The sequence below is a fragment of the Heptranchias perlo genome, chromosome 8, assembly GCF_035084215.1.
Source record: "Heptranchias perlo isolate sHepPer1 chromosome 8, sHepPer1.hap1, whole genome shotgun sequence".
Taxonomy (NCBI): Eukaryota; Metazoa; Chordata; class Chondrichthyes; order Hexanchiformes; family Hexanchidae; genus Heptranchias; species Heptranchias perlo.
This window is the reverse complement of record NC_090332.1, coordinates 78,125,861-78,139,072: the sequence shown is the minus strand read 5'-3', so window position 1 is coordinate 78,139,072 and position 13,212 is coordinate 78,125,861. Positions and strand designations below refer to the sequence as shown.

Sequence of the window (13,212 nt, the reverse complement as noted above, 5' to 3'; positions counted from 1 at the left end):
GCCATTTGCAAAGGTGGGCTTACAAACTGCAAAAATAAAATCATTTTACTCCAGCATTTTCCTCCAACCCCTGTACAATATCTTGAATTGGACTTTAATTGAGCTACATGGTTAACATGAACTCAAAACCTGAGGTAAATATTCTTTAGGACAGTATTTAGTGCCCTCTACAGCTGACTGTTGGAATAATCACAATAAGAAGCCAAACTGACGAGCATACAGCACCAAATCTTTACTTACAAATATAAAACAATATTCAGCTTACAAAACTACCTTTATAGATCAGACTGGGTTCCGGTCTTGGAGGGTCACTCAGTACAACTCACCCTTCCCCCAGAACAGCAATCCAACAACAATTCCTGCAATGTCCCACGAGGAGAGATTGTGTGGAACTGGACTATATTCTCTGGACTTTAGAAGAAAGAGAAGTAATCTCATTGAAACGTATAAAATTCTTAGAGGGCTTGACAGGGTAGATGCTAAGAAGCTGTTTCCCCTGGCTGGAGAGTCTAGAACTAGGGGACATAGTCTCAAGATAAGGGGTCAGCCATTTAGGACAGAGATTAGGAAAAATTTCTTCACTCAGGAGGTTGTGAATCTTTGGAATTCTCTACCCCAGTGGGCTGTCGATGTTTAGTCATTGCGTATATTCAAGACTGAGATTGATAGATTTTTGGACATGAAGAGAATCAAGGGATACGGGGATAGGGTGGGAAAGTGGAGTTGAGGTCGAAGATCAGCCATGATCTTACTGAATGGCTCAAGGGGCCATATGGCCTACACCTGTTCCTGTTTCTTATGTTCTTATGCTCTAACAAAGAGCAAGCACACTAATCAAGATGATCACTAGTACATAGGGACGTTCTCCCTCACACTGTCACATTCTAACTAATAACCTGAAACCAAGAGAAAACAAACTGCCTCAACCTCCACCCCCAACCTGCACTGTTCCCAGCGCATTTATACTAAGAAACCTGGATGTATCAAAGCAATTCTTCCGCAAGCAGTAGGCAATCAAATTGTACGATGGTTTCATAAAATATATATGTGGATATAAATTTTTATAGAATGTGTGAATGTACACTTTCACAAAATATATATACAAGTATACTTTTGAGAATTCAATAAAATTACTTTTAAAAACATCTCCAGAGTGAGACGATAGCATTGTATGGATTTGGATCTGCAGTAGGTGTGTGGCAGAACCTTCACAAAGCAGAAAGGAATGAAGATTTGTTGCATCAAAAAGACATGCAACCCTGTTAACAGGAAAATGTAGCAAATGGAAGCAAGTCGATGGAGAAGCAAAGCTCAAGGCTAACCATAGAGTACAGCATCTGCAAGTAACAGGCCAACAAGAGTTAGCACCCATTATCTGGGAAATAAAATGAAATGGCCATCAACTACTGATATGAAACAATATTCAAGGGTGGAAAATTACGTCATTTGGTCAAACTCAAAGGTTCAGACATGAATGAGAATTTGCATTTGCGCTGTTAAGAAAGCATGGGAGAGAGGATGAAAGATGTCAAGCATAATAGCAAGCGGAAGGTTGTTGGAGCAGCAAATATTTTGCCAGAAAAAGCACTGGAGAAAAAGTTAATTAAAAGGGTGGGGTTTTATTTGCCACACGAGGACCTCAAGAAACACTGTGATGCTTTGAGTAAGGCAGACTGAAGGAGGTAATCAATTTAAGAAGAACAGCATTTGTGGACAAATTATTCAGTTCACCCAACAAATAAAGTTATTAAGGAGCTGTCTGTTTGAATCAAGCCTACAAAGCCAGGAATACAGTTTGATACTAGTACAATCAAACTCAGTGATATCTGATAGGTAGTGAAGAAGGCAAGGTGCCCCATGACATCTTGGCAGGTTGTAATACAAAAAGCTGGAAGAGGTGATTTCTTTTCTTCTATAGAACCAGTGTCAAGGCTTAATCTAATTTTCTATGTCAAAGTTTCTTAGAAGCATGCAATATATGGGAAGACAAAAAAGAACTGTGATTTCACAAAATGAGTAGGTTGCAGACAGAATCGGTATGAAATGAATGGGTGGCATCAAGATCAGTAGGGGGCAGTATGTTGATAATACACTGTTGACCCATCACCTTCTAAGAGGGTTAGTAATTTCAGTGATGAATGATGCTTATCTGATGGACCTACTTGTTATCATGTTTATTGCTCCAAGTTGTTTCAATTCATGGTGGCAATGTCATCATTCTCCCAACTAGATTTAATGCACAAACATGACTCCTTTTTCATTAATTTCAACAAGATAACAGATTGCTGCTTATATTCACCAACTGCTGATTGCCATTAACGTTTTTAGCATTATAGTTGTTGTAGTTGTTTTACTCGACAACCATCTTGAAACTCTCATAACAGCTATTTGTCATGTCACATGAAATTGTAATAAAATTTTACCTTAAGATTGCCAAAAGGAACTTCAAATTGAATTTTGTTACTTAAACTCTTCTATCTTTGACTTATTTGTGCAGAAAGTTCTCCTTAAGAGCTGTGCAGACACTTTAGAAGGTTCACATTGTTTTAGCAAGGTATAGGTAACTCAAAATACTTGATGGTCAAAGAATAAACTACATTAGGAGAAATGCGATTATAAATATTTAGATTATTTTTTGGTTGTTTAAGTTTTGTATCGCCTTTCTCCATTGATTATCAATTATTGTAGAATTACATATAATTTTACAGCACAGAAACAGGCCATTCGGCCCAACAGGTCTATGCCGATCCTTATGCTCCACACGAGCCTCCTCCCACCTTACTTTATCTCACCCTATTAAGTACTATTTTGAATCTACCTAAATTTCAAATCACTAATTCATTTTCCATAGTGTCCTTCATTCTAAAATTTTGTTAACTATAATTCCCCAGGTCTTTTGACAGTTCTTTGTTATGGACATTGATTTTGTTTACAAGATGTGGATCTTTCCATTTCATATGTTGTTTTACCAAAACAACTGAAACTCAGTGAGATATAAGAGGTGCCTGTGTTGTGTCTTCTGTGTAGTCAACATTTTCATCCGTTATCATCATGGTACCATAAGTTTGTGAAACTTAGACATCATATGCATGGTACATTATGAAATTTTCACCTAAGCTGGCTGAGACAACTAATGAAGATCAGATGGCAAAACATAAATCCCTGACACCAAAGTTCTTAAAAAAGTTGACATGCTCGGCATAGATACTTTGATCACGAAGGCACGGCAATGATGGTTGGTCATGTGGTGTGAATGTCTGATGAAGAATCTCGAAGAAGATCTTTTATGGCGCATTGCCAACTGCAAAGCGATTTCATTGTAGTCAGCAAGAGATATAAAGATTGCTTAAAAGCGACTCTAAAACAGTGCAAAATAGACGTCCATAAGTGGAAACAATTTGCTAAAGGTAAGAAAGCATGGCAAAAAACCATCCATAAAGGCACCTTCCACTATGAGGCCCATCACATTGCTGATGCTTAATGTAAACGCCAGCTGAGGAAGATTCACTTGGAAAATCAAGATTCTCAACCTGGTGTATCCAGGGTCCACTGTTCAATTTGCAGAGACTCATTGTGAGCAAAAATGGGTCTTATCAGTCATCAAAGAACTCACTGAAAAAAAATGAGACAATATTCTGGCTGTTTTCTTTGATATTGAAGGACAAACAATGATGATCATAAGACACGTGCATTTGCATTGATAAAATGACTTAGTTAGTGTTGTAAGCCTGAATTATCTCAAATAACTTACCATTTACAGCAAGTGAAGAAGCAGTGGATCCAAGTATTAAGCAGCAACAGCTCAACATTAGCTGAGTGTGGTTAACATTTATCAGTAAAAGTACCTTTAGGCCCAGGAGTCCAGAAATAGGACCAATTTATTTTGGTAGAAAACAAGCTACTACCAAAATTCATATGTTTTTCTTCTTTTAGCTGCTACTCCTAAAAGATTAACATAACAAAATAGGCCAGCTATTCATTTTGTATTTTGAGGATTCTGGGGTTTAACTGTTAAAATGCATCTAATGCTGAATTTTAAAGTTGGTATTCATGTTAAAAATATCTTATGCACCTTTTCCTAGGAGGGGCTGTTGCCTGCCTTTTTCGATCAGATCCCCTCTTTGCGCAAACATAAGCAACCACCATCAGGGTAGTTAGGAGAAACATTTTAAAATGTCAATTTTGCCTTTTTTGTCTAATTAAATATAAAATCTGAGAAACAAACACTGAAAACCAGAAAGCTTCTGTATGATTCACTGATTTGGGGTCATTGGAAGTTTATGAAATGTCAATTAAGTATTTTCAAACCCAGAAATTGTTTTACTTCTTTGCTTCTCCTTTAATCGTAAAAAGGTTATTTCCCTTTACCATTGTCACATAATCTTACGCAGTCAAGATATAGGCAGGTGACCTGATGCCTGATCTTTGCAAATGTAACGCTTAAGCCAGTGGAAGGACCTTCCCACCAATATGTTCTCCTTCCTCGAGAGAAAATACCTGGGCTTTGGTCTGTGAGTTTCTTTTCCCTTTTCCTCTTCTTGATGGCACAGATAGGATCAGGAACTCTCAATTTTGAGAATTAATAGGAAATTAATATCCTACCATTCTACCCACAGCATTCCAGTGTCCTTCCATCCCCTCTCCCTAGCATACATATACACACTTACTTTAAGTGATAATTTTAAATTCAAGATATTCACCAATGTTCACCAAGATATTAATTTTGTTTGTTGTAGCTGGCTCAGTGATAGTACTCTCGCCTCAGAGCTAGAATGTAGGAGTTGAAGCCCCACTCCAAGACTTGAGCACATAATCCAGGCTGACACTCCAGTGCAGTACTGAGGGAGTGCTGCATTGTGGCAGGTGTCATCATTTGGATGAGACGTTAAACTGAGGTCCAGTTTGCTTGTTCAGGTGGACATAAAAGATCCCATGGCATTATATGAAGAGCAGGGGCGTTCTCCCAGTGTCCGAGCCAACATTTATCGCTCCAGCAACACCACCAGAACAGAATGACTGGTCACTTATTCCTGTTTGTTGCACCTTGCTGTGCACAAATTGGCTGCTATGTTTATCTACATAACAATAGCGACTACACTTCAAAAGTAATTTATTGAGTGTGAAATGCTTTGGGATGTTTTGAGAACGTGAAAGGCATTATAAAATGCAAGTTCTTTCTTTCTTCTGTCTTGCTGTTATTTCAGAATGTATCAAGTAAGTAAATTCAAATCCTAATATATAATTATTTTTAAGCAATTCATTGGAAAAAGACAATGAAGTATTCCTACAGGGAAGGTATCCATCAAAAGCTCCATTACCTGGCCTTTCGAATATGTAATACTGGAACATAATCGTGTCTATAACAGATGAAGGCCGAATACTGCACACTATCTGTCTTCTTAAATTGCGGCATGGGCACAAACAGGTTATATAAAGAAGGATCTAAGGTGGAAGTAAGATAGAAATCATTACTGGATTTATGTGATTGAATAATTTTATTTAAAAAAAATAGCAAATTTCTAAAAAATGAACTTGAAGTATGAGACCTCTGACAATTCATAAAAAATCTTTTACCTAGGGTGACTTTCTTTTGAATGGAAAGGATTAGATAGTGCAGTTCTCGGACAGCGTTAAAGACGGTCCTAAAGTAGAATTGGAAATAAATTAATATTTTTTGTAATTACACATTCTGTCATTGGTTCATGAAGCACAAGAACGAGAATCAACAAATGTCATTTACACAGTACAGCAGCGTACATAAGCACCATTATTTCCGCAGGAGTTCTCTCGATCTTCTGCCATAACTTTGGCAGAAAATCTGCAGAAATAGGGTGTAATCAAATAATTACCCCGAACGTTTATCTAAGTGCAAAAAAGTCTTCATGAAACTAAAATTAGTAAATCACGCACACATTAAAACTAGCATAGTACAATAGACCCCAATCAGTTCATTTGGCAACAGGCTACTTAGTGTGTCTCTCTCCCACCTCAATTTTTCTTGCATGCATGCATACACACACAGACACACACACACACACACACACACACACAGTGCAAAAGGACTGCAGTATTCCATAACTAAATGCAGATATTAAAAGAACAAATTGAGAAATCATAAGGGAAGTATTATTTTGTTCAAAGTACTCTCCCAATATCTGTAAGGAATCTTGCAACACCAGGTTATAGTCCAACAGTTTTATTTGAAAATCACAAGCTTTCGGAGGCTTTCTCCTTCGTCAGGTGAGTCACCTGACGAAGGAGAAAGCCTCCGAAAGCTTGTGATTTTCAAATAAAACTGTTGGACTATAACCTGGTGTTGCAAGATTCCTTACATTTGTCCACCCCAGTCCATCACCGGCATCTCCACATCATGTCTCCCAATATCTAGCAGAGATTTACATTTCGGGTCTCCTTCCCTCCAGCCAATTCTGGAGACTCAGAGAAGCCACCTATGTCCTGGAGTGGTTCCATTCATTTCAAGCAGACTGCAACTTCAGACTAGATGAGAGCTGAACCCAAGCCACCAAACTTGATGCATGCTTTTCCAATAGCCTATTTTCTTAGGATTGGATGGCTCCAGAGCAGCTCTCAGGCTGGCCAAATGTTGCCACCACCATTATAATGGAGCCACTCAGGATGCAGTTGGCTCTTCCACATTAGTACTGTCACCCAAGCGGCCTGAAAGAAAAAAAGAGCAAAAATAGCAGATCTCTGTGGGGTTAGGATGTTTAACGCGTAACTGAATATTTTGATTCCATATTTTCACATAAATATTGGGGGAATAGTTTAAACAATAACTATCCCTCTGGATGGACTTTCCTTTTTTAAATAAGCTGTGCCTTGTCATATTATCCTTTCTAGGGTAATATTTCACTGAGTAGAATTGTTAAGAATCAGGTTACTGCTGAATAGTATGTGACATTTTTGTTAGAATTTTAAAAATAATAATGTGGATTTGACTGGATACATCATTTCATCTCTCAAAGTCTCTCTGAGATACCTCACATATCCCCCTTCCCTTTCATCTCTGACCCGACCCCATCTGTCTCCAGCTCAAAACCGCCCCACCCACTCACCTATTGTCTGCTCCAAACCACCCCAGAGGTAGGGTATATCTGATCAACAACTCCTAAAATAACAGATGACTCAATAGCTTTGCAAAGTTCTTTTTGCGTTCATAAGCACAGTATCTAAGAGTATCCAAGTAGTGGAGTGCATACATTATCTATAGTTAAGAAATACTGTCTAATACACAACCTACCTGACAATCTCTTTAGCACAACCAATTGCATAGTCCGGTTTTGCCACAAACAAATGCAGAAAAAGAGTGTTCAAAGGCTGCCAAAACATTAAAAATATATGTTGTACTAAGACATAAATCAGCTATAGAAAAATCTAAAAAACTTTGAAAAAGCAATATAGAATGTTACTTTGTCTCATTTGTCCAGTATCCAAAATGTAGTCTATAATACTTACATACTTTAGATACCATAAGACACATGGATTTATTTGTTTTCAGAAAAAAGAACAATTCAAATTGGTCTCTCAGACATTGTGGGACCTATGAAGAATAAATTCCTCTACTCATGCCTGATTACATAACTCATAAATCACAATGTCTGTCCACAAATTAAAATGAAAGTCTCAGCTTGCCCACCACATAGTATTTGTTATATTATAATTATGCAGTAGAGGAGGGGTGAGGAGGGAGGAAGGAGGAAGAGATGGGGAGGGTGAGGATGAGAGGAGGGTAAGGAAGGTCGAGGGTAAGGAAGGTCGAGGGAAAGGAGGGACAAGGGAAAGGAGGGACAAGGGAAAGGAGGGACAAGGGAAAGGAGGGACAAGGGAAAGGAGGAAAACAGAGGGAAAGAAAGGAGGGAGGGGAGCAGAGCAGGAGCGGAGTGACAAGATCATTTTCACATTCCCTCTCCTTCTTTTCCATCCCCCACCCCTTTCCTCCCCCACTTCCCAATCTCCCCCTCTTGCTTGACCCGCTCTCCTCCTGTCTATAGAATAAAAGCGGCAGTGGCAGCATGGATACGAAATTGGCTAAGTGACAGAAAACAGAGAGTAGTGGTGAACGGTTGTTTTTTGGACTGGAGGAAGGTACACAGTGGTATTCCCCAGGGGTCGGTACTAGGACCACTGTTTTTTTTATTTATATTAATGACTTGCACTTGGGTGCACAGGGCACAATTTCAAAATTTGTAGATGACATAAAACTTGGACGTGTAGTAAACAGTGAGGAGGATAGTAATAGACTTCAAGAGGACATAGACAGGCTGGTGGAATGCACAAACACGTGGCAGATAAAATTTAATTCAGAGAAGTGCGAGGTGATACATTTTGGTAGGAAGAACGAGGAGAGGCAATATAAACCAAATGGTACAATTCTAAAGGGGGTGCAGGAACAGAGAGACCTGGGGGTATATGTACACAAATCTTTGAAGGTGGTAGGACAGGTTGAGAAAGCAGTTAAAAAAGCATAAAGGATCCTGGACTTTATAAATAGAGGTATAGCATACAAAAGCAAGGAAGTTACGTTGAACCTTTATAAAACACTGGTTCGGCCACAACTGGAGTTTTTGTCCAATTCCGCACACTGCACTTTAGGAAGGATGTGAAGGCCTTAGAGAGGGTGCAGAAAAGATTTACTAGAATAGTTCCAGGGATGAGGGACTTCAGTTACGTAGATAGACTGAAGAAGTTGGGGTTGTTCCCCTTACAGCAGAGAAGGTTGAGAGGAGATTTGATAGAAGTGTTCAAAATCATAACAGGTTTAGATAAAATAAATAAAGAGAAACTGTTCCCATTGCTGGAAGGGTCGAGAACCAGAGGACACAGATTTAAGGTGATGGGCAAAAGAACCAAAGGCAACGTGAGGAAAAACTTTTTTATGCAGCGAGTAGCTATGATCTGGAATGCATTCCCTGAAAGGGTGGTGGATGCAATCAATCGTGGCTTTCAAAAAGGAATTGGATAAATACTTGAAGGGAAAAATTTGCAGGGCTACGGGGAGAGAGCGGTGCAATGGGACTAACTGGATTGCTCTTACTAAGAGCCGGCACAGGCTCGATGGGCCGAATGGCCTCCTTCTGTGCTGTAACAATTCTATGATTCTATCTGTCTCCTCTCCACTCCATCCTCCTCCCCCTCACTCTCTACCACCCCTCCTTCCCCCACCTCACATCTCTCCACCCCCTCATCCCCACACCCTTCCTATCCTCCATCCCCCTCACTCCTCCTCACCACACTCCTTCCCTCCCCATCTCCTCCCTCCACTCTGTCCTCCCCTCCTCTCCCATTTGTCCTCTCAACCCCTTCTCCTTTACGACCTCTCCTCTTCCCCTCTCCCTTCTCCCTCCTCTCATCCTTCTCCCTCTTCTCCATCCTCCTCCTCTTTCCTCTCCTTGTTCCCATTCCTTTCATTCCCTCCTCTTTTCCTACCTCTCCCCCTCATCCTCCTCTCCCCTGATCACTTCCCCTTCCGTCTCTCCATCCTTGGTTTAGCCCTGATGCATGATAATTTTCTGATTAGGGTGTGTAGCATGCAAGATAATATACTCATGGGTGCATTGCCAAATTGAGGGTGAACTTGTTTGTGGTGCACAGTGATACGGAGGTATCCAGGCTTGGCTCTGTCAAGCTTATCATAAAAATTGGTCCTCAAGAGGGACTTGAGTGTTAGAAATGCTGCAATGCTGTACCAGCAGCAGAATAGTAAGAGGAAGGTTGAAAGCCGAGCACCAAACCAGCAGTGAGATGGAGTGGGATAGCTCTGAGGAAATTTCCTAGAGTCCAAGGTGTATGAAAAAACAAGGACAAGCCAGGGCAGCACCATGATAGATTGCAAATAATAAATAATTTAAATGTATTTTTTTATTTGGGGGATGCAGACAAAATGTTTACTGTTTTCAACATTTATTACTTATATCTTCTGCCCCACATGTTTACGTCCTCTTCTCAAAGTTTTCACATGCTACTTTTAATTCCAGTGTACTCAGTCATGTAATATTACCATTGTGCTTAACATTTCACAAAATGTGACCCTCACAACACCACTGACAAGTGCAATACCAATGGCATGTTATGATGCACTCAGCGATTTGAATATATAAACTAGTTGCTTTTCCATGGGTTTGCACATGGGGACTCAAGAACAATCTTCAGGTCAAGCAGGGTTAGAGAGCAGGAGGATAACTGGACTAAGGCAGGGGAGTAGTGAAAAGGGTGGAAAGAGGAGGAGAAGGGAGCAGAGGAGGAGGAGGAGGAGAGAAAAATCAGAGAGGGAAGGAGAAGAAAGGAAGGGGAAAGGAGGGGGGAGGAAGGGTGGGAGAGAAAGGGAAAAGGGAGGTAGGGAACTGGGGAGGAAAGAAAGAGGGAAGGGAGGAAAAGGGGAGGAGTTGCCAAAGCAGGAGGAAGGAAGTGAGGGAGAGGAAGGGGAAAAAAGAGAAGAGGAGGAAGGGGACAGGAAAAGAAAGGGGAGAAAAGGAAAAGAGAGAGAAGGGTATGAGGTTGAAGGGGAGGGAAAGGAGGACGAAGGAGGGAAAAGGAGGAAGGGAGACAGAGGCAGGGGAAATGGGGGAAGGGAAGATGGAGAGAAAGAGGGGAAGCAGGGGACAAGAAGGAAGGAGGAGGAAATGAAGGAGAAAAGCTGGGGAGTGGGGGGGGCATGTGATGAATTACGCAAAATTACATGCAATTTTTATAAACTACTCTTAAGTTCTCTTGCGGATTGACAATAACCTTAGTGTGGCTGCATACACAACGAACAGTTGTGAAATTCATCGATAATGTTCGGATTAATGTGTGCTTACAAATAAAAAAAAAATTAATCGCCTGTCTCTGATAGTGCTTTCAATGGACTCAAATTCATGAAACGAAAGTTTGGAATTGTTGCCTCCTTTCAGTAAAAGACCTTAGAACAGGGCCCCCAACAAGCAATGCGATACAGTGCCCAGCTGGACACAAGGGATGTGATTGCAGGTCAGGTGGAGACTTTGGCCCAGGGACCAAACTCACCATAGGGCCATGAAGATCACTGTGTAGAGCAATGGGGCTAATTTCTCACGGACAGAACGAAGATCCTATTTCGCATTCACTGAGAAGTTGTAGAGTTATTCTCAGAGATAGGTACCCACAGAAATAGCTCCAGTGCTGAGTGCTCTAAATAAGAAAACCCTATTAGAGTGTCACCTACAGTTGTCACAAATAATTACAAATACAATAGGGTGTGGACCAAATTAACATGGGACTCTTCATAAGAAATGCTGATAGATGACAAGACATAATGATATTAATTCTAATATAATTCAGACATTACTGCACATGTGTTTAGTCCACGTTGTTAATCTTGCAAAAACATATATTGTTTTGTTGGCTACTACTTCAGTCAGACATACTAAAATATTTTTTTGAGATGGACCATTTTAGGATTTCCTTGGGATGATAAAGGTATGTATTTTGGGGAACGTCAGTGTTGTCACCATTTATTTGGCATAGATTTTTAAAAAATCACATTTAAGTCTGTACCCTTTAATATTGTGTGATACTGTTAGTCTGTCACCAATGACAAACTTATAACCAATGACAAACTTCACCCTAGTATTATATAGTTCAAAATGCTCTCTTCAGACACTGCCCAGATATGGAAGGAGAAAATCTATAAAGGTTGCTTTTCAGGGTATTCTTCACAATTCAAGTAAATGCTGCATAAAAGATTTATATACCCATTATTATGCTTTGCTAAAATCCTACTGACAACATTGAAACAAAAATACATGACTCCCTTAAATTACTTTATCATTATGCTAATTAGCAAGTAATGAAAACATTAACAGGAAACATATTTATTGTAATAATAAAAACATGTTGTCAATGCAGTAGGTATTATATTTAAGATTTGGTAATATTGAGTAATTTCTGGTTTCAACTCACTGTGCATTTTGTACTATGAGCATACGAATACAGCCAGGGTTCCCAGTTGTTTTGTTTGACAGCCTCTACATTTGGATAATCTAAGAAGGCAGCATGAGCTATAACTTCATTCTTCTCATTTTCTACAGTCACCGATAGATTTGCCCTTTCACTAAAAGTGCAAGGAAATAAAACAGAAGTGTTAAAAAAAGAAAGAACTTGCACTTATATAGTGCCTTTCATAACCTCAGGACATCCCAAAGCACTTTGCAGGCAATGAAGTACATTTGAAGTGTAGTCACTGTTGTAATAGGTGGCAGCCAATTTGCACAGAGCAAGGTCCCACACACAGCAATGAGAAACTGACTAGATAATTAGTTTTAGTGTTGTTGGTTGGGGCATAAATTTGGCCAGGGCACCAGGAAGAGCACCCCTGCTCTTCTTCGAATATTGCCATGGGGTCTTTTACGTCCACCTGAAACGGCAGAGATGGCCTCGGTATAACGTGTCATCCAAAAGTCAGCACCTCTGAAATTGCAGCACTCTCTCAATACTGCACTGAGGCTAGATTATGTGCTCAAATCTCTGGAGTAGGACTTGAACCCACAACCTTCTGGCTCAGAGGTGAGAGTGCTACCACAGAGCCAAGGCAGACACTTATTTTGCCTGTTGTATACTACATAGAACCATAATGGTCTAGCTATGATGGCCTGGTCATCATGGTGTGGGGCAGGCTTGATGGACCAGCTGGTCTTTCCCTGCCCATCAATTTTGTATGTTCGTATAAAGGTATATATCATTCTTTGGAGATTTCAAGATAAGCTTTTCTATAACTCCGCCACAAACTCCATTCTAGACACCGATTCCAGCGCCCTCCCTGGCCACTGTCTGAGGCTGAGCCAGACTGTTCACACCTTTGGCGTCCTATTTGTCCCGGAGCTGAACTTCCGACCCCATGTTCCCATATCCTCTCCATCACCAAAACCACCTACTTCCACCTCCGTAACATCGCTCATTTCCGCCCCGCCTCAGCCCATCTGCTGCTGAAACCCTCACCCATGCATTTGTTACCTCCTAAACTCGACTATTCCAATGCTCTCCCGGCCGGCCTCCCACCTTGCACCCTTCATAAACTTGAGCTCATCCAAAGCTCTGCTGCCCGTATCCTAACTCGCACCAAGTCCTGCTCACCCATCACCCCTGTGCTCGCAGGTGCAGCAATGCCTCAAATTTAAAATTCTCATCCTTGTGTTCAAATCCTTCCATAGTTTTATCCCTATTTATCTCTGTAACCTC

At 40.4% G+C, this 13,212-nt stretch overlaps 1 protein-coding gene across 2 annotated transcripts in view; it reads right to left on the bottom strand.

Moving 5' to 3' along the window:
* cfap61 (cilia and flagella associated protein 61) overlaps positions 1-13,212 on the bottom strand; it is a 227,752-nt gene that overhangs the window by 191,247 nt on the left and 23,293 nt on the right. The window contains exons 3-6 of one of the 2 annotated variants that reach the window (XM_067989400.1): positions 11,938-12,088; positions 7,262-7,338; positions 5,575-5,642; positions 5,319-5,442 (exon numbers count right to left, since the gene is read on the bottom strand). In XM_067989400.1, the coding sequence (XP_067845501.1) occupies positions 5,319-5,442; positions 5,575-5,642; positions 7,262-7,338; positions 11,938-12,088 (420 nt within the window). Of the gene's footprint in view, positions 1-5,318; positions 5,443-5,574; positions 5,643-7,261; positions 7,339-11,022; positions 11,102-11,937; positions 12,089-13,212 lie in introns of those variants that run through there. The other variant, XM_067989401.1, reaches the window with a different exon arrangement.